Source organism: Salvelinus namaycush, chromosome 33 (assembly GCF_016432855.1).
Source record: "Salvelinus namaycush isolate Seneca chromosome 33, SaNama_1.0, whole genome shotgun sequence".
Taxonomy (NCBI): domain Eukaryota; kingdom Metazoa; phylum Chordata; class Actinopteri; order Salmoniformes; family Salmonidae; genus Salvelinus; species Salvelinus namaycush.
In genome coordinates this window covers 32,814,362-32,840,842 of record NC_052339.1, presented here as the reverse complement: position 1 = coordinate 32,840,842, position 26,481 = coordinate 32,814,362, and the positions used below count along the sequence as shown (strand labels likewise).

The window sequence follows — 26,481 nt, the reverse complement described above, 5'->3', positions numbered from 1 at the left end:
CGTCGACTGGATCAATAAAGTATTTGTTTTCTGGACTGACCTGTCGCTGTCGATGATAGCGTTAATCACGTCCTTCCTCCCATGTTGCAGTGCTTCGTGGAAGAAGGAGGCGTGGTTCTTGTTGAGGCTGATCTCCGCCCCTCTCTGCAGCAGCAGTCTCACCGCTGCTACATGGCCCTCCCGGGCTGCCAAGTGCAGTGCAGTGCTCTGATCACAACAACAACAACACGATTTGTGAATTCAAATCATCACCGAACCAACACATCACCAGGCACGTTTATCCATTCATTCATTAAGAAGTATCTGAAGAATAAAAGCCTTTAAAAATGAATAATTTGGTTTCCAAAGAGGGTGCTTATTGCTGTTAGAATGTCTGGCTAGGCTACATATCATGATTGTTTTGTTTTGTGTTTAGTTTTATTTTTTATACACGGTGGCTATAAACTGAATTACGTATACAAAATTGATTTGTCCTGAAGCATAAAGGTTGTCTGAATGAAGCATAAAGGTTGTCTGAATGAAGCATAAAGGTTGTCTGAATGAAGCATAAAGGTTGTCTGAATGAAGCATAAAGGTTGTCTGAATGAAGCATAAAGGTTGTCTGAATGATGCATAAAAGTTGTCTGAACCCCATCCTCATCCAGCTTGTCCAGTAGTTTGATGTTGGTGGCCAGGACAATCTTCATGGTGTGGGTGTAACCCTCTGCCGCCGCATGGTGTAAACAGGTCCTCCCTTTGTAATCACTAAGGACGAGACAGACAGACAGACAGACAGCACTAACGAATAGAGAGACAGACAGACATACTGACAGCAATTAACATAGGGATGTTCCACCCATCACTGTTGACCCACCCACTGATGTTCCACCCATCGCTGTTGATCCACCCACTGATGTTCCACCCACTGATGATCCACCCATCACTGTTGACCCACCCACTGATGATCCACCCATCACTGTTGACCCACCCACTGATGTTCCACCCATCACTGTTGACCCACCCACTGATGTTCCACCCATCACTGTTGACCCACCCGCTGATGTTCCACCCATCACTGTTGACCCACCCGCTGATGTTCCACCCATCACTGTTGACCCACCCACTGATGTTCCACCCATCACTGTTGACCCACCCACTGATGTTCCACCCATCACTGTTGACCCACCCACTGATGTTCCACCCATCACTGTTGACCCACCCACTGATGTTCCACCCATCACTGTTGACCCACCCACTGATGTTCCACCCATCACTGTTGACCCACCCACTGATGTTCCACCCATCACTGTTGACCCACCCACTGATGTTCCACCCATCACTGTTGACCCACCCGCTGATGTTCCACCCATCACTGTTGACCCACCCACTGATGTTCCATCCATTACTGTTGACCCACCCACTGATGTTCCACCCATCACTGTTGACCCACCCACTGATGTTCCACCCAGTGATGTTCCACCCATCACAGTTGACCCACCCACTGATGTTCCACCCATCACTGTTGACCCACCCACTGATGTTCCACCCATCACTGTTGACCCACCCACTGATGTTCCACCCATCACTGTTGACCCACCCACTGATGTTCCACCCATCACTGTTGACCCACCCACTGATGTTCCACCCATCACTGTTGACCCACCCACTGATGTTCCACCCATCACTGTTGACCCACCCACTGATGTTCCACTCATCACTGTTGACCCACCCACTGTTGACCCACCCACTGATGTTCCACCCACTGATGTTCCACCCATCACTGTTGACCCACCCACTGATGTTCCACCCATCACTGATGTTCCACCCACTGATGTTCCACCCATCACTGTTGACCCACCCACTGATGTTCCACCCACTTCTTTTGCAACGCCCACTTTCAGACACGCTCCAGGTATGCAGTCAGCCATACTTGGAGTCATGGGTACCTGTAATGTCCGCCAGTCTACCCATTATGCCATCATTGACATGAATGGGGGACGCCAGTTCTACTCCTATTTCTACGGGGTGCTAACTTTCCCCAAATTCACAGGTCTCCCAAAAATCCTGGTTGAAGAAATTCCCAGATGTCCTGCGTGTTCCCTCCTGATACTGGTAATATTCCCGCTGGGATTTCTTGTATAGCAGGAACTTTTGGGACATTTTACAGAAACGTTGGTGACCCTACTCCTAAGCCGATATTTACAGATTGACGTGAGGATCTGTTGCAAAACCTTTAGAGGCATAATCAGTGCCAAAAAACAGAGCAACTGTCCTCATAACTATGAACAGTAGACAAGACCGCCACCAACATGACCCTGGGAGAAGCTGCCATCTCCACCAGGATGGCAGAAGAGGCACCAGCATCAGCAACAGGGCCTAGTAATGTACAGTACCAAAAACAGAGCAGCTGTCTTCATAACTACAAACAGTAGACCTGGTAATGTACAGTACCAAAAACAGAGCAGCTGTCTTCATAACTACAAACAGTAGACCTGGTAATGTACAGTACCAAAAACAGAGCAGCTGTCTTCATAACTACAAACAGTAGACCTGGTAATGTACAGTACCAAAAACAGAGCAGCTGTCTTCATAACTACAAACAGTAGACCTGGTAATGTACAGATGATGTTAGTGTTAATACCAGTGAAAGAGGGCTCCTTTACGAAGCAGCAGCTCCACCAGGATGGAGCAGCTGTCTTCATAACTACAAACAGTAGACCTGGTAATGTACAGATGATGTTAGTGTTAATACCAGTGAAAGAGGGCTCCTTTACGAAGCAGCAGCTCCACCAGGATGGAGCAGCTGTCTTCATAACTACAAACAGTAGACCTGGTAATGTACAGATGATGTTAGTGTTAATACCAGTGAAAGAGGGCTCCTTTACGAAGCAGCAGCTCCACCAGGATGGAGCAGCTGTCTTCATAACTACAAACAGTAGACCTGGTAATGTACAGATGATGTTAGTGTTAATACCAGTGAAAGAGGGCTCCTTTACGAAGCAGCAGCTCCACCAGGATGGAGCAGCTGTCTTCATAACTACAAACAGTAGACCTGGTAATGTACAGATGATGTTAGTGTTAATACCAGTGAAAGAGGGCTCCTTTACGAAGCAGCAGCTCCACCAGGATGGAGCAGCTGTCTTCATAACTACAAACAGTAGACCTGGTAATGTACAGTACCAAAAACAGAGCAGCTGTCTTCATAACTACAAACAGTAGACCTGGTAATGTACAGATGATGTTAGTGTTAATACCAGTGAAAGAGGGCTCCTTTACGAAGCAGCAGCTCCACCAGGATGGAGCAGCTGTCTTCATAACTACAAACAGTAGACCTGGTAATGTACAGATGATGTTAGTGTTAATACCAGTGAAAGAGGGCTCCTTTACGAAGCAGCAGCTCCACCAGGATGGAGCAGCTGTCTTCATAACTACAAACAGTAGACCTGGTAATGTACAGATGATGTTAGTGTTAATACCAGTGAAAGAGGGCTCCTTTACGAAGCAGCAGCTCCACCACCTTGGTGTGTCCTCCTCCAGAGGCCAGGTGTAGGGGGGTCAGGCCTCTCTCGTCCCCCTCATTCAGCAGACGGGAGTCTGTGATTGTCTCCAGCAGACGCTGGCAGGTGTTGACACGACCATACCTGATGAGAGTGCGAAGAGGAGAGGAGGGTTAACGGGTTTACCTGGTGTTAATACAACAGATGTAGGATCTTAATTTGAGCCAGTTTGCTCCAGCAGGAAAATAATCCTGCAGCAACAGGAAATGTGAAATATTATGTGGATTATACACTGAGTAGACAAAACATTAGGAACACCTGCTCTTACCATGACATAGACGGACCAGGTGAATCCAGGTGACAGCTACGATCCCTTATTGATATCACTTGTTAAATCCACTACAATCAGTGTAAATTGAAGGGGAGGAGATAGGTGAAATTTATTTTTTTAGGCTTTGAGACAATTGAGTCATGCATTGTGTATGTGTGCCATTCAGAGGGTGAATGGACAAGACAAAATATTTAAGTGCCTTTGAACGGGGTATGGTAGTAGGTGCAACGCTGCTGGGTTTTTCACGCTCAACAGTTTCCTGTGTGTAATAAGAATGGTCCACCACCCAAAGGACATCCAGCCAACTTGACACAACTGCACAACTGCAGTCAATATGGGCCAGCATCCCTGAGGAATGCTTTCGACACCTTGTAGATTCCATGTCCTGATGAATTGAGGCTGTTCTGAGGGCAAAAAGGCGTGCAACTCAATATTAGGAAGGTGTAATTTATGGTCATTTTATAGGGGTTGATATATTTTTTGTAAGGAAAAAATCAAGTCTGAAATTTTGATGTGGAAATTACAAACATCAGATGCCTTTTTAAACCTCAAATACACTACAAGTGTTACATTTCCTGCATTACAGGAAAGTTCTCCTTCAACAGAGTGATCATATTAAGATCCTACATCTGTAGATGACCATACCTGTTGGAGTAGAGAGAGGAAGAGGAGGAAGAGAAGAAGCTGAAGGAGGGGAAGAGTGAAAGGAGGCAGAGGAATGGATGGAGTAAGATGAGGAGTAGAACGAGGATGAGAAAGGAGAGAAGTGAAAGGCCTACTGCACCAACAGGTATGTTACTATACCTACAATACTAGCAAATATACCTGTTAATATACCTACTGCACCAACAGGTATGTTACTATACCTACAATACTAGCAAATATACCTGTTAATATACCTACTGCACCAACAGGTATGTTACTATACCTACAATACTAGCAAATATACCTGTTAATATACCTACTGCACCAACAGGTATGTTACTATACCTACAATACTAGCAAATATACCTGTTAATATACCTACTGCACCAACAGGTATGTTACTATACCTACAATACTAGCAAATATACCTGTTAATATACCTACTGCACCAACAGGTATGTTACTATTCCTACAATACTAGCAAATATACCTGTTAATATACCTACTGCACCAACAGGTATGTTACTATACCTACAATACTAGCAAATATACCTGTTAATATACCTACTGCACCAACAGGTATGTTACTATACCTACAATACTAGCAAATATACCTGTTAATATACCTACTGCACCAACAGGTATGTTACTATACCTACAATACTAGCAAATATACCTGTTAATATACCTACTGCACCAACAGGTATGTTACTATACCTACAATACTAGCAAATATACCTGTTAATATACCTACTGCACCAACAGGTATGTTACTATACCTACAATACTAGCAAATATACCTGTTAATATACCTACTGCACCAACAGGTATGTTACTATACCTACAATACTAGCAAATATACCTGTTAATATACCTACTGCACCAACAGGTATGTTACTATACCTACAATACTAGCAAATATACCTGTTAATATACCTACTGCACCAACAGGTATGTTACTGTACCTACAATACTAGCAAATATACCTGTTAATATACCTTCTGCACCAACAGGTATGTTACTGTACCTACAATACTAGCAAATATACCTGTTAATATACCTACTGCACCAACAGGTATGTTACTATACCTACAATACTAGCAAATATACCTGTTAATATACCTACTGCACCAACAGGTATGTTACTATACCTACAATACTAGCAAATATACCTGTTAATATACCTTCTGCACCAACAGGTATGTTACTATACCTACAATACTAGCAAATATACCTGTTAATATACCTACTGCACCAACAGGTATGTTACTATACCTACAATACTAGCAAATATACCTGTTAATATACCTTCTGCACCAACAGGTATGTTACTATACCTACAATACTAGCAAATATACCTGTTAATATACCTACTGCACCAACAGGTATGTTACTATACCTACAATACTAGCAAATATACCTGTTAATATACCTTCTGCACCAACAGGTATGTTACTATACCTACAATACTAGCAAATATACCTGTTAATATACCTACTGCACCAACAGGTATGTTACTATACCTACAATACTAGCAAATATACCTGTTAATATACCTTCTGCACCAACAGGTATGTTACTATACCTACAATACTAGCAAATATACCTGTTAATATACCTACTGCACCAACAGGTATGTTACTATACCTACAATACTAGCAAATATACCTGTTAATATACCTTCTGCACCAACAGGTATGTTACTATACCTACAATACTAGCAAATATACCTGTTAATATACCTTCTGCACCAACAGGTATGTTACTATACCTACAATACTAGCAAATATACCTGTTAATATACCTACTGCACCAACAGGTATGTTACTATACCTACAATACTAGCAAATATACCTGTTAATATACCTACTGCACCAACAGGTATGTTACTATACCTACAATACTAGCAAATATACCTGTTAATATACCTACTGCACCAACAGGTATGTTACTATACCTACAATACTAGCAAATATACCTGTTAATATACCTACTGCACCAACAGGTATGTTACTGTACCTACAATACTAGCAAATATACCTGTTAATATACCTTCTGCACCAACAGGTATGTTACTATACCTACAATACTAGCAAATATACCTGTTAATATACCTACTGCACCAACAGGTATGTTACTATACCTACAATACTAGCAAATATACCTGTTAATATACCTACTGCACCAACAGGTATGTTACTATACCTACAATACTAGCAAATATACCTGTTAATATACCTTCTGCACCAACAGGTATGTTACTATACCTACAATACTAGCAAATATACCTGTTAATATACCTACTGCACCAACAGGTATGTTACTATACCTACAATACTAGCAAATATACCTGTTAATATACCTTCTGCACCAACAGGTATGTTACTATACCTACAATACTAGCAAATATACCTGTTAATATACCTACTGCACCAACAGGTATGTTACTATACCTACAATACTAGCAAATATACCTGTTAATATACCTTCTGCACCAACAGGTATGTTACTATACCTACAATACTAGCAAATATACCTGTTAATATACCTACTGCACCAACAGGTATGTTACTATACCTACAATACTAGCAAATATACCTGTTAATATACCTACTGCACCAACAGGTATGTTACTATACCTACAATACTAGCAAATATACCTGTTAATATACCTACTGCACCAACAGGTATGTTACTATACCTACAATACTAGCAAATATACCTGTTAATATACCTACTGCACCAACAGGTATGTTACTGTACCTACAATACTAGCAAATATACCTGTTAATATACCTTCTGCACCAACAGGTATGTTACTATACCTACAATACTAGCAAATATACCTGTTAATATACCTACTGCACCAACAGGTATGTTACTATACCTACAATACTAGCAAATATACCTGTTAATATACCTACTGCACCAACAGGTATGTTACTATACCTACAATACTAGCAAATATACCTGTTAATATACCTTCTGCACCAACAGGTATGTTACTATACCTACAATACTAGCAAATATACCTGTTAATATACCTACTGCACCAACAGGTATGTTACTATACCTACAATACTAGCAAATATACCTGTTAATATACCTTCTGCACCAACAGGTATGTTACTATACCTACAATACTAGCAAATATACCTGTTAATATACCTACTGCACCAACAGGTATGTTACTATACCTACAATACTAGCAAATATACCTGTTAATATACCTTCTGCACCAACAGGTATGTTACTATACCTACAATACTAGCAAATATACCTGTTAATATACCTACTGCACCAACAGGTATGTTACTATACCTACAATACTAGCAAATATACCTGTTAATATACCTACTGCACCAACAGGTATGTTACTATACCTACAATACTAGCAAATATACCTGTTAATATACCTACTGCACCAACAGGTATGTTACTATACCTACAATACTAGCAAATATACCTGTTAATATACCTACTGCACCAACAGGTATGTTACTATACCTACAATACTAGCAAATATACCTGTTAATATACCTACTGCACCAACAGGCATGTTACTATACCTACAATACTAGCAAATATACCTGTTAATATACCTACTGCACCAACAGGTATGTTACTATACCTACAATACTAGCAAATATACCTGTTAATATACCTACTGCACCAACAGGTATGTTACTATACCTACAATACTAGCAAATATACCTGTTAATATAGCTACTGCACCAACAGGTATGTTACTATACCTAGCTACTAGACCAGATAATATACCTGTTAATATACCTTCTGCACCAACAGGTATGTTACCATACCTGCTATACCAACTATAGGAAGCGGTTGGGTTGGAGGATGAAGACCATTTGACCCTGTGGTTTATCGTTCTGTATAAGTGATGCTCTTTAGGGCTTGAGGCTAAGGTATCAATGTATGGCACATGTTTCACTAATCTAACACACAATACATCATCAAACAATGACTATTGGCTAATGTCCCCTCATTTCACCCTATCAGGAACATTCCATTACATAACAATGACTATTGGCTAATGTCCCCTCATTTCTCACGATCAGGAACATTCCATTACATAACAGTGACTATTGGCTAATGTCCCCTCATTTCTCACGATCAGGAGCATTCCATTACATAACAATGACTATTGGCTAATGTCCCCTCATTTCACCTTATCAGGAACATCCATTACATAACAATGAATATTGGCTAATGTCCCCTCATTTCACCCTATCAGGAGCATTCCATTACATAACAATGACTATTGGCTAATGTCCCCTCATTTCACCCTATCAGGAGCATTCCATTACATAACAATGACTATTGGCTAATGTCCCCTCATTTCTCACGATCAGGAACATTCCATTACATGTTCATCCTTAATTGGATTTCATTGTAGTGACCACTCCGTTGCGTATTATTAATCAATTGGTTAATGATCAGATCAGACTGGTTAGGTTTCACCTAGACGTAATGAATCAGAGATACAGACCGTCTCAAAGGGCACCCTGTTCCCTCTGTAGTGTACTACGTATGACCAGAGCTCGAACCTTTTAGTGCACTTCAAAAGGAATAGGGCGCCTTTGGTACACTACAAAGCTCTATGGGTGTCCGTGATCTATAGTGGCCTGCTCCCCTTGTACCCTTCACCTGTGCTGAGCTGGAAACACAGAATAGATGAGAGCGATAGAGTGGAAGCCTGTAGTGGGATTTACGATCTCTTGTCCATTCCTTTAGATCCATTTGATAGGAGATTAGACAAATATTAGCCACTTAAGACAATCTCAAATAACAGTTTTGGATAGTGTACAAAATGTTTAATAGACTCCCTGCGCAGACATTTGTTTGTAAACTACAGTGGCTGTTAAAGGCATGTTTGGCTGAAACCAGCTGCTGTGGAGAAGCAGATAAGAGCATCAGCTAAATATATATTAGCCTAGTATGTTACCCTATTAATAACACCACTGACTGGGCAGTGAAGGTTAGCCTAGTATGTTACCCTATTAATAACACCACTGACTGGGCAGTGAAGGTTAGCCTAGTATGTTACCCTATTAATAACACCACTGACTGGGCAGTGAAGGTTAGCCTAGTATGTTACCCTATTAATAACACCACTGACTGGGCAGTGAAGGTTAGCCTAGTATGTTACCCTATTAATAACACCACTGACTGGGCAGTGAAGGTTAGCCTAGTATGTTACCCTATTAATAACACCACTGACTGGGCAGTGAAGGTTAGCCTAGTATGTTACCCTATTAATAACACCACTGACTGGGCAGTGAAGGTTAGCCTAGTATGTTACCCTATTAATAACACCACTGACTGGGCAGTGAAGGTTAGCCTAGTATGTTACCCTATTAATAACACCACTGACTGGGCAGTGAAGGGTAGCCTAGTATGTTACCCTATTAATAACACCACTGACTGGGCAGTGAAGGTTAGCCTAGTATGTTACCCTATTAATAACACCACTGACTGGGCAGTGAAGGTTAGCCTAGTATGTTACCCTATTAATAACACCACTGACTGGGCAGTGAAGGTTAGCCTAGTATGTTACCCTATTAATAACACCACTGACTGGGCAGTGAAGGTTAGCCTAGTATGTTACCCTATTAATAACACCACTGACTGGGCAGTGAAGGTTAGCCTAGTATGTTACCCTATTAAGAACACCACTGACTGGGCAGTGAAGGTTAGCCTAGTATGTTACCCTATTAATAACACCACTGACTGGGCAGAGAAGGTTAGCCTAGTATGTTACCCTATTAATAACACCTCTGACTGGGCAGTGAAGGTTAGCCTAGTATGTTACCCTATTAATAACACCACTGACTGGGCAGTGAAGGTTAGCCTAATATGTTACCCTATTAATAACACCACTGACTGGGCAGTGAAGGTTCGCCTAGTATGTTACCCTATTAATAACACCACTGACTGGGCAGTGAAGGTTAGCCTAGTATGTTACCATATTAATAACACCACTGACTGGGCAGTGAAGGTTAGCCTAGTATGTTACCCTATTAATAACACCACTGACTGGGCAGCGAAGTGCAGGGCAGACTTATTGTATATAAAGCCACTAGGCCTAACACCACTGACTGGGCAGTGAAGGTTAGCCTAGTATGTTACCCTATTAATAACACCACTGACTGGGCAGCGAAGTGCAGGGCAGACTTATTGTATATAAAGCCACTAGGCCTAACACCACTCACTGGGCAGCGAAGTGCAGGGCAGACTTCTTGTCCTTGGACTTGCGGTCCAGAGACACCTGTAGAACCAGGATGTTCTTGACAGATTCGTGGATACCCAGTCTGCAGGCGTAGTGGAGAGGAGTACATCCCTCGTTGTCCTCGTTACTCAACAGATCCTTCACACTGCTGTGCTGTAAGGGGGCAGGACACACACACACACATAAACACTTGATCCCTGACTTCCCAAGAGCAGGTAGACAGATGCTGTCTGCCTTCCAAAGGGTCTGCTGAAGTCTGTTATCTGTGCTTCACTGTTTTAGAGGCTACAGCAGATCACCGAGACGCTTGGCAAAGCTCTAAATGGTTTTAATAAACTATCATTTGGCACAGAGCGATGGTTATATAGTTCAACAGCCAGCCTTTGTTGCTCCTCCCAAACAGCACCCTATTCCCTTTATAGTGCACTTCTTTCTACCAGATCGGGTCAAAAGTAGTGCACTATAAAGGGACTAGTGTGCCATTTGGGATGCAATCTATTGGACTCTAGGAACAGACTCATAATGGTTTGTAGAGGTAGAGATTGTTAGCTGGAAGAAAATTAATGGTGGCAGAAAGCGGTACGCTATTCCACCTTTAATGTTTATGCCTTTCCCTAACTTCGAAAAACTAGTGTAGTCGCTTTTACGTAACCTTCCTTCCTAACCCTTACCATGACCTCAGTGAAATTATACAGTGTCTAAAATAAATTCAATGTTATCCGTGACTTGCTTTGTAAACAACAGGTGTAGACTAATAGTGAAAAGGTTAATTACGGACCTTCTCAACAATACAGAGAGAAATATAAAGAGAAAAATAATAGAAAGATAACAAGAAGAGGAATAAATAAACAATGACGAGCGATAACTTGGCTATATAGACGGGGTACCAGTACCGAGTCGATGTGCAGGGGTACGAGGTGATAACTTGGCTATATAGACGGGGTACCAGTACTGAGTCGATGTGCAGGGGTACGAGGTGATAACTTGGCTATATAGACGGGGTACCAGTACCGAGTCGATGTGCAGGGGTACGAGGTGATAACTTGGCTATATAGACGGGGTACCAGTACCGAGTCGATGTGCAGGGGTACGAGGTAATAACTTGGCTATATAGACGGGGTACCAGTACCGAGTCGATGTGCAGGGGTACGAGGTAATAACTTGGCTATATAGACGGGGTACCAGTACCGAGTCGATGTGCAGGGGTACGAGGTAATAACTTGGCTATATAGACGGGGTACCAGTACCGAGTCGATGTGCATGGGTACGAGGTGATAACTTGGCTATATAGACGGGGTACCAGTACCGAGTCGATGTGCAGGGGTACGAGGTAATAACTTGGCTATATAGACGGGGTACCAGTACCGAGTCGATGTGCAGGGGTACGAGGTAATAACTTGGCTATATAGACGGGGTACCAGTACCGAGTCGATGTGCAGGGGTACGAGGTAATAACTTGGCTATATAGACGGGGTACCAGTACCGAGTCGATGTGCAGGGGTACGAGGTAATAACTTGGCTATATAGACGGGGTACCAGTACCGAGTCGATGTGCAGGGGTACGAGGTGATAACTTGGCTATATAGACGGGGTACCAGTACCGAGTCAATGTGCAGCGTACGAGGTAATAACTTGGCTATATAGACGGGGTACCAGTACCGAGTCAATGTGCAACGTACGAGGTAATTAAGGTAACTATGTACATATAGGTAGGGATAAAGTGACTAGGCTACAGGATACATAATAAAAGGTAACAGCAGTGTATGTGATGAGTCAAAAGAGTTGAGTGCAAAAAGAGTCCATGCAGATAGTCATATTGTTAACCAATAACTACCCAGACTAACTATTTAGTAGTCTTATGTCTTGGAGGTAGAAGCTGTTCAGGGTCCTGTAGGTTCCAGACTTGATGCATCGGTACCGCTTGCCGTACGGTAGCAGAGAGAACAGTCTATGACTTGGGTGGCTGGAGTCTTTGTCAATTTTTAGGGCCTTCCTCTGACACCGCCTGGTATAGAGGTCCTGGATTGCAGGGAGCTCGGCCCCAGTGATGTACTGGGCCGTACACACTACCCTCCGTAATGCTTTGCAGTCAGATGCCAAGCAGTTGGCATACCAAGTGGTGATGCATCAAGTCAAGATGCTCTCAGTGGTACAGCTGTAGAACTTTCTGAGGATCTGTTGGCCCATGCCAAATCTTTTAAGACTCCTGCAAGGAAGAGGCGTTGTCATGCCTTCTTAATGATGGTGTTGGTGTGTGTGTGTGTGGACCATGATAAATGGGTGCGTGCTCGGCCCTTTGTTTCCTATAGTCCACAATCAGCTCTTTTGTCTTGCCGATGTTGAGAGAGAGGTTGTTGTCCTGGCACCACACTGCCAAGTCACTCACCTCCCTATAGGCTGTCTCATCGTCATCGGTGATGAGTCCAACCATGTTGTGTCGTCAGCAAACTTAATGATGGTGTTGGATTCATGTGCGGCCAAGCAGCAGTTGTGGGTGAACAGGGAGTACAGGAGGGGACTAAAAACACACCCCTGAGGGGTGCCAGTGTTGAGGGTCAGTGTGGGTGATGTGTTGTTGCCTACCCTCACCACCTCGGGCGGCCGGTTAGGAAGTCCAGGATCCAGTTGCAGAGGGAGGTGTTCAGTCCTAGGGTCCTGAGTTTAGTGATGAGCTTTGGAGGGCACTATGGTGTTGAACGTTGAACTATAGTCAATAAACAGCATTCACACGTAGGTGTTCCTCTTGCCCAGGTGGGAGAAGGCAGTGTGGAGTGTAATAGAGATGGCTTAATCTGTGGATCTGTTGGGGCGGTATGAATAGGAGTGGGTCCAGGGTGTCTGGGATGATGGTGTTGATGTGAGTCATGACCAGCCTTTCAAAGCATTTCATGGAAACAGATGTGAGTGCAACGGGGCGATTTGTCATTTAGATTGGTTACGTTGGCGTTCTTTGACACAGGGACTATTATGGTCTGCTTGAAACATGTAGATATTAAAGACTGGGACAGGCAGAGTTTGAAAATGTCCGTGAAGACACTTGCCAGTTGGTTAGCACATGCTCGGAGTATGATATGACACCAGCTGCTGTTAACAATCCCCGAGCTAGTGTAACGAGAGGCCAGCTGGTCTGTGCATGCTCGGAGTATGATATCACAGACTGGGACAGGGAGAGGCCAGCTGGTTAGCGCATGCTCTGAGTATGACATTACAGACTGGGTCAGGGAGAGGCCAGCTGGTCTGTGCATGCTCGGAGTATGATATCACAGACTGGGACAGGGAGAGGCCAGCTGGTTAGCGCATGCTCTGAGTATGATATCACAGACTGGGTCAGGGAGAGGCCAGCTGGTTAGCGCATGCTCTGAGTATGACATTACAGACTGGGTCAGGGAGAGGCCAGCTGGTCTGTGCATGCTCGGAGTATGATATCACAGACTAGGTCAGGGAGAGGCCAGCTGGTTAGCGCATGCTCGGAGTATGATATCACAGACTGGGTCAGGGAGAGGCCAGCTGGTTAGCGCATGCTCTGAGTATGACATTACAGACTGGGTCAGGGAGAGGCCAGCAGGTCTGTGCATGCTCGGAGTATGATATCACAGACTGGGACAGGGAGAGGCCAGCTGGTTAGCGCATGCTCTGAGTATGACATTACAGACTGGGTCAGGGAGAGGCCAGCTGGTCTGTGCATGCTCGGAGTATGATATCACAGACTGGGACAGGGAGAGGCCAGCTGGTTAGCGCATGCTCTGAGTATGATATCACAGACTGGGTCAGGGAGAGGCCAGCTGGTTAGCGCATGCTCTGAGTATGACATTACAGACTGGGTCAGGGAGAGGCCAGCTGGTCTGTGCATGCTCGGAGTATGATATCACAGACTAGGTCAGGGAGAGGCCAGCTGGTCTGTGCATGCTCTGATTATGCTAATCCGTCTAGCCCTGTTGCCTCGTGTTAACCTGTTTAAAGGTCTTACTCACATTGGCTACGGAGTGCGAGATCACACAGTCGTCCGGAACAGCTGGTGCTCTCATGCATGGTTCAGTGCTGCTTGCCTCGTGGCGAGCATAGAAAGAATTTGGTAGGTTGCGTCACTGGGCAGCTCGCAGCTGGATTTCCCTTTGTAATTCGTGATAGTTTGCAAGCCCTGCCACATCCGACGAGTGTCAGAGCCGGTGTAGTAGGATTTGATCTTCGTCCTGTATTGATGTTTTGACAGTTTGATGGCTCGTCGGCGGTCGTAGCGGGATTTCTTTTAAGAGGCTGGATTAGTGTCCTGCTCCTTGAAAGCGGCAGCTCTAGCCCTTTAGCTCAGTGTGGATGTTGCCTGTAATCCATGACTTCTGCTTGTGATATGTACGTACGGTGAAGCCAGTGACTGATGTGGTAAACTCCACGATGTTATCGGATGAATTCCGGAACATTTTCCAGTCTGTGCTAGCGAAACAGTCCTGTCCAAATCTGCTTCATCGGAACACTTGTACTTCCTGTTTGAGTTTTTGCTTGTAAGCAGGAATCAGGAGGATAGAGTTATGGTTAGATTGGCCAAATGGAGGGCAAGGGAGAGCTTTGTATGCATTTCTGTGTGTGGAGTAAAGATGATCTAGAGTTTTTTCCCCTCTGGTTGCACAGGTGACATGCTTGTAAAATTGCTGATGCTGATTCCAGTTTCCCTGCATTAAAATCAATCACTAGGAGCACATTTTCTTGTTTGCTTATGGCCCGATACAGCTCGTTGAGTGTGTTCTTAGAGCCAGCATCGTGAGGTAATCTAACTCAAGCTAGCAAAACCTTGAGACTTCCTTAACATTAGAGATCGCTCACCAGCTGCTGTTAACAATCCCCGAGCTAGTGTAACGAGAGGCCAGCTGGTCTGTGCATGCTCGGAGTATGATATCACAGACTGGGACAGGGAGAGGCCAGCTGGTTAGCGCATGCTCTGAGTATGACATTACAGACTGGGTCAGGGAGAGGCCAGCTGGTCTGTGCATGCTCGGAGTATGATATCACAGACTGGGACAGGGAGAGGCCAGCTGGTTAGCGCATGCTCTGAGTATGATATCACAGACTGGGTCAGGGAGAGGCCAGCTGGTTAGCGCATGCTCTGAGTATGACATTACAGACTGGGTCAGGGAGAGGCCAGCTGGTCTGTGCATGCTCGGAGTATGATATCACAGACTAGGTCAGGGAGAGGCCAGCTGGTCTGTGCATGCTCTGATTATGCTAATCCGTCTAGCCCTGTTGCCTCGTGTTAACCTGTTTAAAGGTCTTACTCACATTGGCTACGGAGTGCGAGATCACACAGTCGTCCGGAACAGCTGGTGCTCTCATGCATGGTTCAGTGCTGCTTGCCTCGTGGCGAGCATAGAAAGAATTTGGTAGGTTGCGTCACTGGGCAGCTCGCAGCTGGATTTCCCTTTGTAATTCGTGATAGTTTGCAAGCCCTGCCACATCCGACGAGTGTCAGAGCCGGTGTAGTAGGATTTGATCTTCGTCCTGTATTGATGTTTTGACAGTTTGATGGCTCGTCGGCGGTCGTAGCGGGATTTCTTTTAAGAGGCTGGATTAGTGTCCTGCTCCTTGAAAGCGGCAGCTCTAGCCCTTTAGCTCAGTGTGGATGTTGCCTGTAATCCATGACTTCTGCTTGTGATATGTACGTACGGTGAAGCCAGTGACTGATGTGGTAAACTCCACGATGTTATCGGATGAATTCCGGAACATTTTCCAGTCTGTGCTAGCGAAACAGTCCTGTCCAAATCTGCTTCATCGGAACACTTGTACTTCCTGTTTGAGTTTTTGCTTGTAAGCAGGAATCAGGAGGATAGAGTTATGGTTAGATTGGCCAAATGGAGGGCAAGGGAGAGCTTTGTATGCATTTCTGTGTGTGGAGTAAAGATGATCTAGAGTTTTTTCCCCTCTGGTTGCACAGGTGACATGCTTGTAAAATTGCTGATGCTGATTCCAGTTTCCCTGCATTAAAATCAATCACTAGGAGCACATTTTCTTGTTTGCTTATGGCCCGATACAGCTCGTTGAGTGTGTTCTTAGAGCCAGCATCGTGAGGTAATCTAACTCAAGCTAGCAAAACCTTGAGACTTCCTTAACATTAGAGATCGCTCACCAGCTGCTGTTAACAATCCCCGAGCTAGTGTAACGGATGTGAAATGGCTAGCTAGTTAGCGGGTACGCGCTAGTAGCGTTTCAATCAGTTACGTCACTTGCTCTGAAACCTAGATGTAGTGTTGCCCCTTGCTCTGCAAGGGCCGCGGCTTTTGTGGAGCGATGGGTAACGACGCTTCGTGGGTGACTGTTGTTGATGTGTGCAGAAGGTCCCTGGTTCGCGCCCGTGTCGGGGCGAGGGGACGGTTTAAAGTTATACTGTTACATTATCAGATTACGGTGGACCGTTTTCTCCTGGCCAGTCGACATGTTCTGTATCTTGAAGATGTGGATGTCACTATTCTTCTCCGTAACAATATAGAGGTTGTTCTCCCAACGATCCGCCAGCTTCCTCTTTCCACGTTCACCCTTATTCGCCAGCAGCACCCGATCACCGACCTCCACTGGAGCTCCTCTGATCTTCCTGTTGTACAGCCTCTTCAGCTGTTTGGTTGCCGACAACTGTACAGTCTCCATGGCCTCCCTCAGGTCTCTCGTCAGGGACTTGACGTACTCATCATAGTCTACAACATTTGAGTCTTGTAGCACCGTACCAAACATCATGTCGACAGGCAGACGTGGGGTTCTCCCAAACATCAACTGGAAAGGGGCGTGGCCCGTGGTTTCATGGACTGTACAGTTGTAGGCGAAGGTCAACGACTTCAGCTTCTGGGGCCACCTGTGCTTCGCTCTCGTAGGTAAAGCCCTGATCATGTTTCCCAGCGTTCTATTGAACCTTTCGACTCCCCCGTTCCCCATCGGATGGTAGGGAGTTGTGTGCGACTTCTGGACTCCTGCAACACTCAACAACTCAGCAATCAATTTACTTTCAAAGTTGGCCCCTTGGTCGGAGTGGATACGACGAGGAAAACCATACACACAGAAGATGTTGTTCCACAGCTGAAGGGCCACTGCTTTAGCTGATTGGTTCGGACACAAGAAGGCATGGGCCATCTTAGTAAAATGATCAGTGACGACCAGAACATCCAAGGACTTGTTGTTGGAGTCTTCAGCAGACCAGAGGTCCACACACACCAACTCGAGGGGCTGTTACACTGACAAGGTAAAAATCTGTCGTTCTGCGAACAACAACTGTCGAACAAGACAGTTAACCCACTGTTCCTAGGCTGTCATTGAAAATAAGAATTTGTTCTTAACTGACTTGCCTAGTTAAATAAAGGTTAAATACAATTTTAAATAAAAATAGAGACACACACCTCCTGCCTTAACCTTAACCCAAGCTTCTGCCGTTCGGTCTTGACGATGAATAGAAAACCCAGCTAAAAACGTGTATATTATCCATGTCCATGTTCAGCCATGACTCTGATAAATATAGGATATTACAGTTCTTCAGGTGATAGGATAGTCTCAAACTTAGTGATTGTACGTTTGCCAATACAATGGAGCGTAGAGTCGGTTTATTTAGTCGCAGACTAGTCACGTCAGGGAGCACGCTCGATTGCCTCTCGTGCACCGTCTCTTCCTCTTTCGAGTCGCGGGGATTAGGGCCTGGTCTGTAATGAGCAGAACATCCAGAGCGGTCGACTCGTAGAAGCAGAAATCTTCCTCCAAATCGAGGTCGCTGTTCTGATGTCCAGAAGCTGTTATCTGTCGTAGGAAATTATGACAGAAATATTACGTTCAAAAAAGTTAACAGTCGATTGACGCACCCGTGCATCAAACGTTTACATTTATATTAATAAAATCTGAACGGTTAATTTTCAGAAACGTACTGTTTTTTCCGAGTTCCAAGTTGTTTTGAAATCGGCATAACAGAAAGTACATTTGTGATTCTTAGTTTCATTCCGTAAGCCTCAGTGAGTCAGCACGTCCGTGACGGAGAAATATTATGTTTTTGTTTGTTATGAAGAAATATGTCAAGTATATCGTTCACCACGAAACAAACGTGAGACGTGACTTTGAAGAGCAGCGAGGCTGAAGGCGAAGATCGGATCAAGACACTTCTCTTATTATAATGAACTGGATGAAAATTCATTGTGAATGAATCGTTAGCAGGCCTACTTTATAATTGTGGTATTATTTGGAAAGAATGTACTGTGTGTTAACCCATTGGCTATTTGATTTATTTAAAAACATTCACTCTTTACTGTGTAGATAATGGTAACATACAAGTCATTTAATAATTTTACTGTTTTGATAGCCTAACGGTAAAGCCGCTGTTTATTGATTTCGTTGATACGATACGGGAGTAACGTAGTCTACAATAACTTGTACCGTTATTATTTATTTATTGATAAATATACACATTTGGTGATACAGGGTTTATTTTATGTTAAGACAGGCTACATCAGGACAGGCCACATCATGACAGGCTACATCAGGACAGGCTACATCAGGACAGGCTACATCAGGACGGGCTACATCAGGATGGGCTACATCAGGATAGGCTACATCAGGACAGGCTACATCAGGACAGGCTACATCAGGACAGGCCACATCATGACAGGCTACATCAGGACAGGCTACATCATGACAGGCTACATCATGACAGGCCACATCATGACAGGCTACATCAGGACAGGCTACATCAGGACAGGCTACATCAGGACAGGCTACATCATGATAGGCCACATCAGGACAGGCCACATCATGACAGGCTACATCAGGACAGGCTACATCAGGACAGGCTACATCAGGACAGGCCACATCATGACAGGCTACATCAGGATAGGCTACATCAGGACAGGCAACATCAGGACAGGCTACATCAGGACAGGCTACATCAGGATAGGCTACATCAGGACAGGCTACATCAGGACAGGCTACATCAGGACAGGCTACATCAGGACAGGCTACATCAGGATAGGCTACATCAGGACAGATTTATCAGGAAAAACAAACAATTTAATACATTTTTCAATAAGGCTGTAACGTAACAAAATGTGGAAAAAGTCAAGTGGTCTGAACACTTTCTGAAGACACTGTATGCAGAGTTCCTTGTATATGATGTAGCAATAAAGATTAAAACCATTCTGTGATGCACAGAGTACTACTGTGGTCTGAATACGTTCCTGAATGCATTGTATTTCCCTGAGGTGCAATACACATGAAGGCCAATAGATGGGGACCTAGTTCCACTAATGACTGTGGGATCACTGGGGGTGACCCTCTGAGACATTAGGAATTGCTTTCACCTGTGGCATAACGCGAGAGCCAGACATGGTAATTCTGTGTGATTGGGTTTTTTGTTCTGTTGAAAAACAGATGTGGGCAATAGTCCCAAATATGTATATAGTTGTTTGTTTCATTGATGTCTGTGCCCCCAAAACACAGGTACAGTTATTCTCAAGACCTGGGGAACCACAATCTGATGTTGACTGTCCTCTTCATTGTGGATTGCAGTGCTTTACACAACAAAAGACAAAGAATTTCAACGTGTTTCTTTTAAATATATTTTTTTGCCTTTATGGCGGTAGGTAGTCTTGGAGGGTTGGGCCAGTATCCGCAAGGTCTCTGGTTCAGATCCCCAAATCCCCTAGCTGAATAGGTGAAAAATCTGTCTGTGACATGGCACTTAACCCTAATAGCTTTAGGGTCGCCGTCAATAATGGCAGATCGCTGGCCTTGAGCCCACCCTACGAGGGTGTCTCAGTGGCTGTGAGATATGTAAAAAAAAAAAATATATATATATCAAATTCGCACTTGTACAGCTGTGAAATATGACAAACCTAATTATTATCACTCATATAAGTGTCTCAAAAGTTTGTTTTGACATTATATTTCTGAATCAATAAACCTAAAACACTTGATGGGGCCTATTACAGAAATGTCTGTAGAAGCCAAAATGTCAAGGTAGTGAAAAAACTGCAAAAAGAAAATATCTTTTTTTTTAGAACACACAAAATTGGTCAAATGTCCGTAAGATGGCAGCTATTCTCTACAGCACCAACCTTAACGTAACCCTCGTCCCTAACCCTAACCTTAATGAATTTCAACACCTATTCCTACACTTGAGTTTCCGTAACAACATATATTTCCCTTCTACCATTGGACATCGTGTACCTGTAAGATGTCTCTGGAGAGGTTTTTGAGGCCTTTGGGTTGCAGGATGGCCAGATGGAGGAAGTTACATCCTGATTTGTCCTTTATGTTCACGTTGGCACCTGAAAAAGACAAACAAACACACACACACAGACACACACAGACACACACAGACACACACACACACACACACACACACACACACACACACACACACACACACACACACACACACACACACACACACACACACACACACACACACACACACACACAGACACACACACACACACACACACACAGACACACAGACAGACACACACTTCAAAATCTTTGAAGTTTGAGTTTGATCCACAGACATGTTGACTTTTAATACAGTTATTGTACCATGCAATCCCACCTGCAACCCTGTGCATGCGACTATGAAACATTGTGAATCTGTAACAGCTGACCTTTGGACAGCAGAAGAGCCACAGTTCTCCAGGCTCCGCAGTTAGTAGCCAGCAGCAGTGGGGAAAGACCCTTACAGTCTATGTAGTCAATGTCTGCACCCTGTCAACACATAATTCAATACAGCTGAGTCCCAAATGGCAACCTATTCCCTATATAGTGCACTACTTTTGACCAGTGCCCCTGGCCAAACAGGTCTCATAGGCCCTGGTCAAAAGTAGTGCATTATACAGGAAAGAGGGTGCCATTTGGAAAGCAAGTATTGCTATACTGTTACAGTAGCTCAAACTGGCACCTTATATGGGATGGTTTATGGGCCATATTCTTGTAGTGTGTTTACCTTTGAAATTAGGTGTCCGCCAACTCTGGTGTGTGTGTGTGTGTGTGTGTGTGGTGTGGTGTGGTGTGGTGTGTGTGTGTGTGTGTGTGTGTGTGTGTGTGTGTGTGTGTGTGTGTGTGTGTGTGTGTGTGTGTGTGTGTGTGTGTGTGTGTGTGTGTGTGTGTGTGTGTGTGTGTGTGTGTGTGTGCCTGTGTGTGTGTGTGTGTGTGTGAGTGCTTGTGTACTGTATTTACCTTTGAAATGAGGTACTCCGTCAATTCTGTGTGATCAAATATAGTTGCCCTGGAGAAATAACATGCATTATATCACAGCTTTAAACAGGCTCTTGTTTGCTTACGCTGCCCTTTGTGTAGTGTTATACAGCGCCTCCAGAAAATATTTAGACCCCTTTTTCCACGTTTTGTTACGTTACATTTAAAATGGATAAATATATATATTTTTAAAACTCTGATATCTACACATACAGTTGAAGTCTGAAGTTTACATACACCTTAGCCAAATACATTTAAACTCAGTTTTTCACAATTCCTGAAATGTAATCCTAGTAAAAATTCCCCTGTCTCAGGTCAGTTAGGATCACCACTTTATTTTAAGAATGTGAAATGTCAGAATAATAGTAGAGAGAATGATTTATTTCAGCTTTTATTTCTTTCATCACATTCCCAGTGGGTCAGAAGTTTACAATACACTCAATTAGTATTTGGTAGCATTGCCTTTAAATTGTTTAACTTGGGTCAAACGTTTCGGGTAGCCTTCCACAAGCTTGGGTGAATTTTGGCCCATTCCTCATCAGACCAGAGGACATTTATCCAAAAAGTACGATCTTTGTCCCCATGTGCAGTTGCAAACTGTAGGCTTCTTCCTTGCTGAGCGGCCTTTCAGATTATGTCGATATAGGACTCGTTTTACTGTGGATATAGATACTTTTGTACCTGTTTCCTCCAGCATCTTCACATGGTCCTTTGCTGTTGTTCTGGGATTGATTTGCTCTTTTCGCACCAAAGTACGTTCATCTCTAGGAGACAGAACGCGTCTCCTTCCTGAGCGGTATGACGGCTGCTTGGTCCCATGGTGTTTATACTTGCGTACTATTGTTTGTACAGATGAACGTGGTACCTTCAGGCGTTTGGAAGTTGCTCCCAAGGATGAATCAGACTTGTGGAGGTCTACAATATTTTCTCTGAGGTCTTGGCTGATTTCTTTTGATTTTCCCATGATGTCAAGCAACGAGGCACTGAGTTTGAAGGTAGGCCTTGAAATACATCCACAGGTACACCTCCATTTAACTCAAATTATGTCAATTAGCCTATCAGAAGCTTCTAAAGCCATGACATAATTTTCTGGAATTTTCCACGCTGTTTAAGGCACAGTCAACTTAGTGTATGTAAACTTCTGACCCACTGGATTTGTTATACAGTGAATTATAAGTGAAATAATCTGTATGTTGGAAAAATGACTTGTGTCATGCACAAAGTAGATGTCCTAACCGACTTGCCAAAACTATAGTTTGTTAACAAGACATTTGTGGAGTAGTAGAAAAAATGAGTTTTATATTACTCCAACCTAAGTGTATGTAAACTTCCGACTTCAACTGTAATACCCCATAATAACAAAGTGAAAATAGTTTTTTAGAAATGTTTGCAAATGTATTAAAAATTAAAAACAGAAATACCCTACATACTTAAGTATTCAGACCCTTTCCTATGAGACTCGAAATTAAGTTCAGGTGCATCCTGTTTTAATTGATCATCCTTGAGATGTTTCTACAACTTGATTGGAGTCCATCTGTGGTAAATTACATTGATTGGACATGATTTGGAAAGGCACACACCTGTCTATATAATGTCCCATAGTTGACAGTGCATGTCAGAGCAAAAACCAAGCCATGAGGTCGAAGGAATTGCTCCGAGACAGGATTGTGTCGTGGCACAGATCTGGGGAAGGGTATCAAATAATTTCAGCACCACAAAAGGTCCCCAAGAACACAGTGGCCTCCATCATTCTTAAATGGAAGACGTTTGGAACAACCAAGACTCTTCCTAGAGCTGGCCACCCGGCAAAACTGAGCAATCGGGGGAGAAGGGCCTTGGTCAGGGAGGAGACAAAGAACCTGATGGTCTCTCTGACAGAGCTCTAGAGTTCCTCTGTGGAGATTGGAGAACCTTCCAGAAGGACAACCATCACTGCAGCACTCTACCAATCAGGCCTTTATGGTAGAGTGGCCAGATGGAAGACACCCCTCAGTAAAAGGCACATGACAGCCCACTTGGACAAACAAGATCCACTGGTCTGAGGAAACCAAGATTGAACTCTTTGGCCTGAATACCAAGGTTCACGTCTGGAAACAAGTCTCTGAATGTCCTTGAGTGGGCCAGCTTGAACCCGATCGATTATCTCTGGAGAGACCTGAAAATAGCTGTGCAGCAACGCTCCCCATCCAACCTGACAGAGATTGAGAGGATCTGCAGAGAAGAATGGGAGAAACTCTCCAAATACAGGTGTGCCAACCTTGTAGCATCATACCCAAGAAGACTCGAGGCTGTAATCACTGCCAAAGGTGCTTCAACAAAGTACTGAGTAAAGGGTCTGAGTACTTATTTAAATGTACAATTTCAAGTTTTTTAAATTTTATAAATGAATTTTCAAAAAAACTGTTTTTGCTTTGTCATTATGGGGTATTGTGTGTAGATTGATGACGGAAAAAAAAACATTTTAATCCATTCTAGAATAAGGCTGTAACGTAACAAAATGTGGAAAAAGTTAAGGGGTCTGAATACTTTCCGAAGGCACTCAATAAAAATTCCAACGCAACATGCAACCATTTCAAAGATTTTACTGAGTTACAGTCCAATAAGGAAATCAGTCATATGAAATAAATTCATTAGGCCCCAATCTATGGATTTCACTTGACTGGGCAGGGGCACAGCCATGGGTGGGCATATGTCCACCCACTTGGCAGCCAGTCCACCCCTCAGACGATCCCACAGGTCAAGAAGCCAGATGTGGAGGTCCAGGGATGGCGTGGTTACACGTGGTCTGCAGGTTTGAAGCCGGTTGGACGTACCTTCTCCACTGCCGCCAATGTGTATAGGGGTGTGCTCCCTCTGCTAAGTCCACAATCAGCTCCTTCATTTTTTTGACATTGAGGGAGAGGTATATTTTCTTGGCACCACTCCACCAGGGCTCTCACCTCCTCCCTGTAGGCTGTCTCGTCATTGTTGGTAATCAGGCCTAATATGGTTGTGTCCTTTGCAAACCTGATGACTGAGTTGGAGGCGTGTGTGGCCACACAGTCATGGGTGAACAGGGAGTAAAGGAGGGGGCTGAGCACGCACCCTTGAAGGGCCCCTGTGTTGAGGATCAGTGAAGTGGAGGGAGTTGTTTCCTACCTTCACCACCTGTCCAGGACTGGGTTGCACAGGGCGGGGTTCAGACCCAGGGCCTCCAGCTTAATGATGAGCTTGGAGGGTACTATGGTGTTGAATGCTGTGCTTTAGTCAATGAACTGCATTCTTACATAGGTATTCCTCTTGTCCAGGTGGGATAGGGCAGTGTCCAGTGTGGTTGCGATTGCATCGTCTGTGGATTGATTGGGGCAGTATGCAAACTGAACTGGGTCTAGAGTGTCAGGTAGAGGTGACATGATCCTTAACTAGCCTCTCAAAGCACTTCATGATGACAGAAGTGAGTGCTACGGGGCGATAGTCATTTAGTTCAGTTACCTTTGCTTTCTTGGCTACAGGAACAATGGTGGCCATCTTGAAGCATGTGGGAACAGCAGACTGGGATAGGGAGAGATTGAATATGTCCGTAAACACACCAGCCAGCTGGTCTACGCATGCTCTGAGGACGTGGCTAAGGATGCCGTGTAGGCCGGCAGCCTGGCGAGGGTTAACACGTTTAAATGTCGTACATCGGCCACAGAGAATGAGAACCCACAGTCCTTGGGAGCGGTCCGCGTCAGTGGCACTGTGTTGTCTTCAAAGCAGGCGAAGAAGGTGTTTAGCTTTTTCAGGAGCCAGACGTTGATATCCGCGACGTGGCTGGTTTTCCCTTTGTAATCCATGATTGTCTGTAGACCCTGCGACATACGTCTCATGTCTGAGCTGTTGAATTGCGACTCCACTTTGTCTCTGTACTGACGTTTTGCCTCTTTGATTGCCTTACGGAGGGAATAACTACACTGTTTGTCTTCAACCGTATTCCCAGTCACCTTGCCATGGTTAAATGCGGTGGTTCGCACTTTCAGTTTTCTGCGAATGCTGCCATCTATCCACGGTTTCTGGTTTGGGTAGGTTTTACTAGTCACAGTGGGAACAACATCCCCTATGATGAACTCAGTCACCGTGTTCATACATTCATACATTCATACAGTGTGTATACATCAGTGTTATTATCCGAGGCTACACGGAACGTCCCAGTCCGCGTGATCAAAACAATCCAGGAGGGGGCAAGGCTTTAAAAGTCAAAGTTCAGAGCCCAGGGGTCAGAGTATCCAATGATTCAGTACATCCTATATAGTCTAAAGTGGCTTCTTCCACTCATCTCCTTTCCTTGAAGTGGCTTCCGCTACTCACCTCCTTTCCTTGCTCTGTACTGATCTTTAGAACTAGACAGGTAGACAGCCCAGGACACTAGCCTGGTAGAATATTGAGATGTCCATTCTAACTAATTCTCTTTCTATGCTATGGACTACGCTACACAAGGGCCAGTTTATTAGATTGGTCAACGTAGATTTATATATTATCTACCTCACTTGCTTTGGCATTGCTAACACACGTTTTCCAAGCCAATAAAGCCCATTGACTTGATATGAAGTTAATAGGATAATGAGGGT

At 44.0% G+C, this 26,481-nt stretch overlaps 1 protein-coding gene across 1 annotated transcript in view; it reads right to left on the bottom strand.

Annotated features, from left to right (window-relative positions):
• The window catches only part of LOC120027917 (transient receptor potential cation channel subfamily A member 1-like), a 165,541-nt gene that overhangs the window by 54,683 nt on the left and 84,377 nt on the right, over nucleotides 1–26,481 (bottom strand). Inside the window, exons 9-15 of the mRNA XM_038973011.1 lie at nucleotides 21,878–21,926; nucleotides 21,307–21,406; nucleotides 20,876–20,976; nucleotides 10,686–10,855; nucleotides 3,456–3,620; nucleotides 630–744; nucleotides 41–207 (exon numbers count right to left, since the gene is read on the bottom strand). Coding sequence (XP_038828939.1) covers nucleotides 41–207; nucleotides 630–744; nucleotides 3,456–3,620; nucleotides 10,686–10,855; nucleotides 20,876–20,976; nucleotides 21,307–21,406; nucleotides 21,878–21,926 — 867 coding nt within the window. The remainder of the gene's footprint in view (nucleotides 1–40; nucleotides 208–629; nucleotides 745–3,455; nucleotides 3,621–10,685; nucleotides 10,856–20,875; nucleotides 20,977–21,306; nucleotides 21,407–21,877; nucleotides 21,927–26,481) is intronic.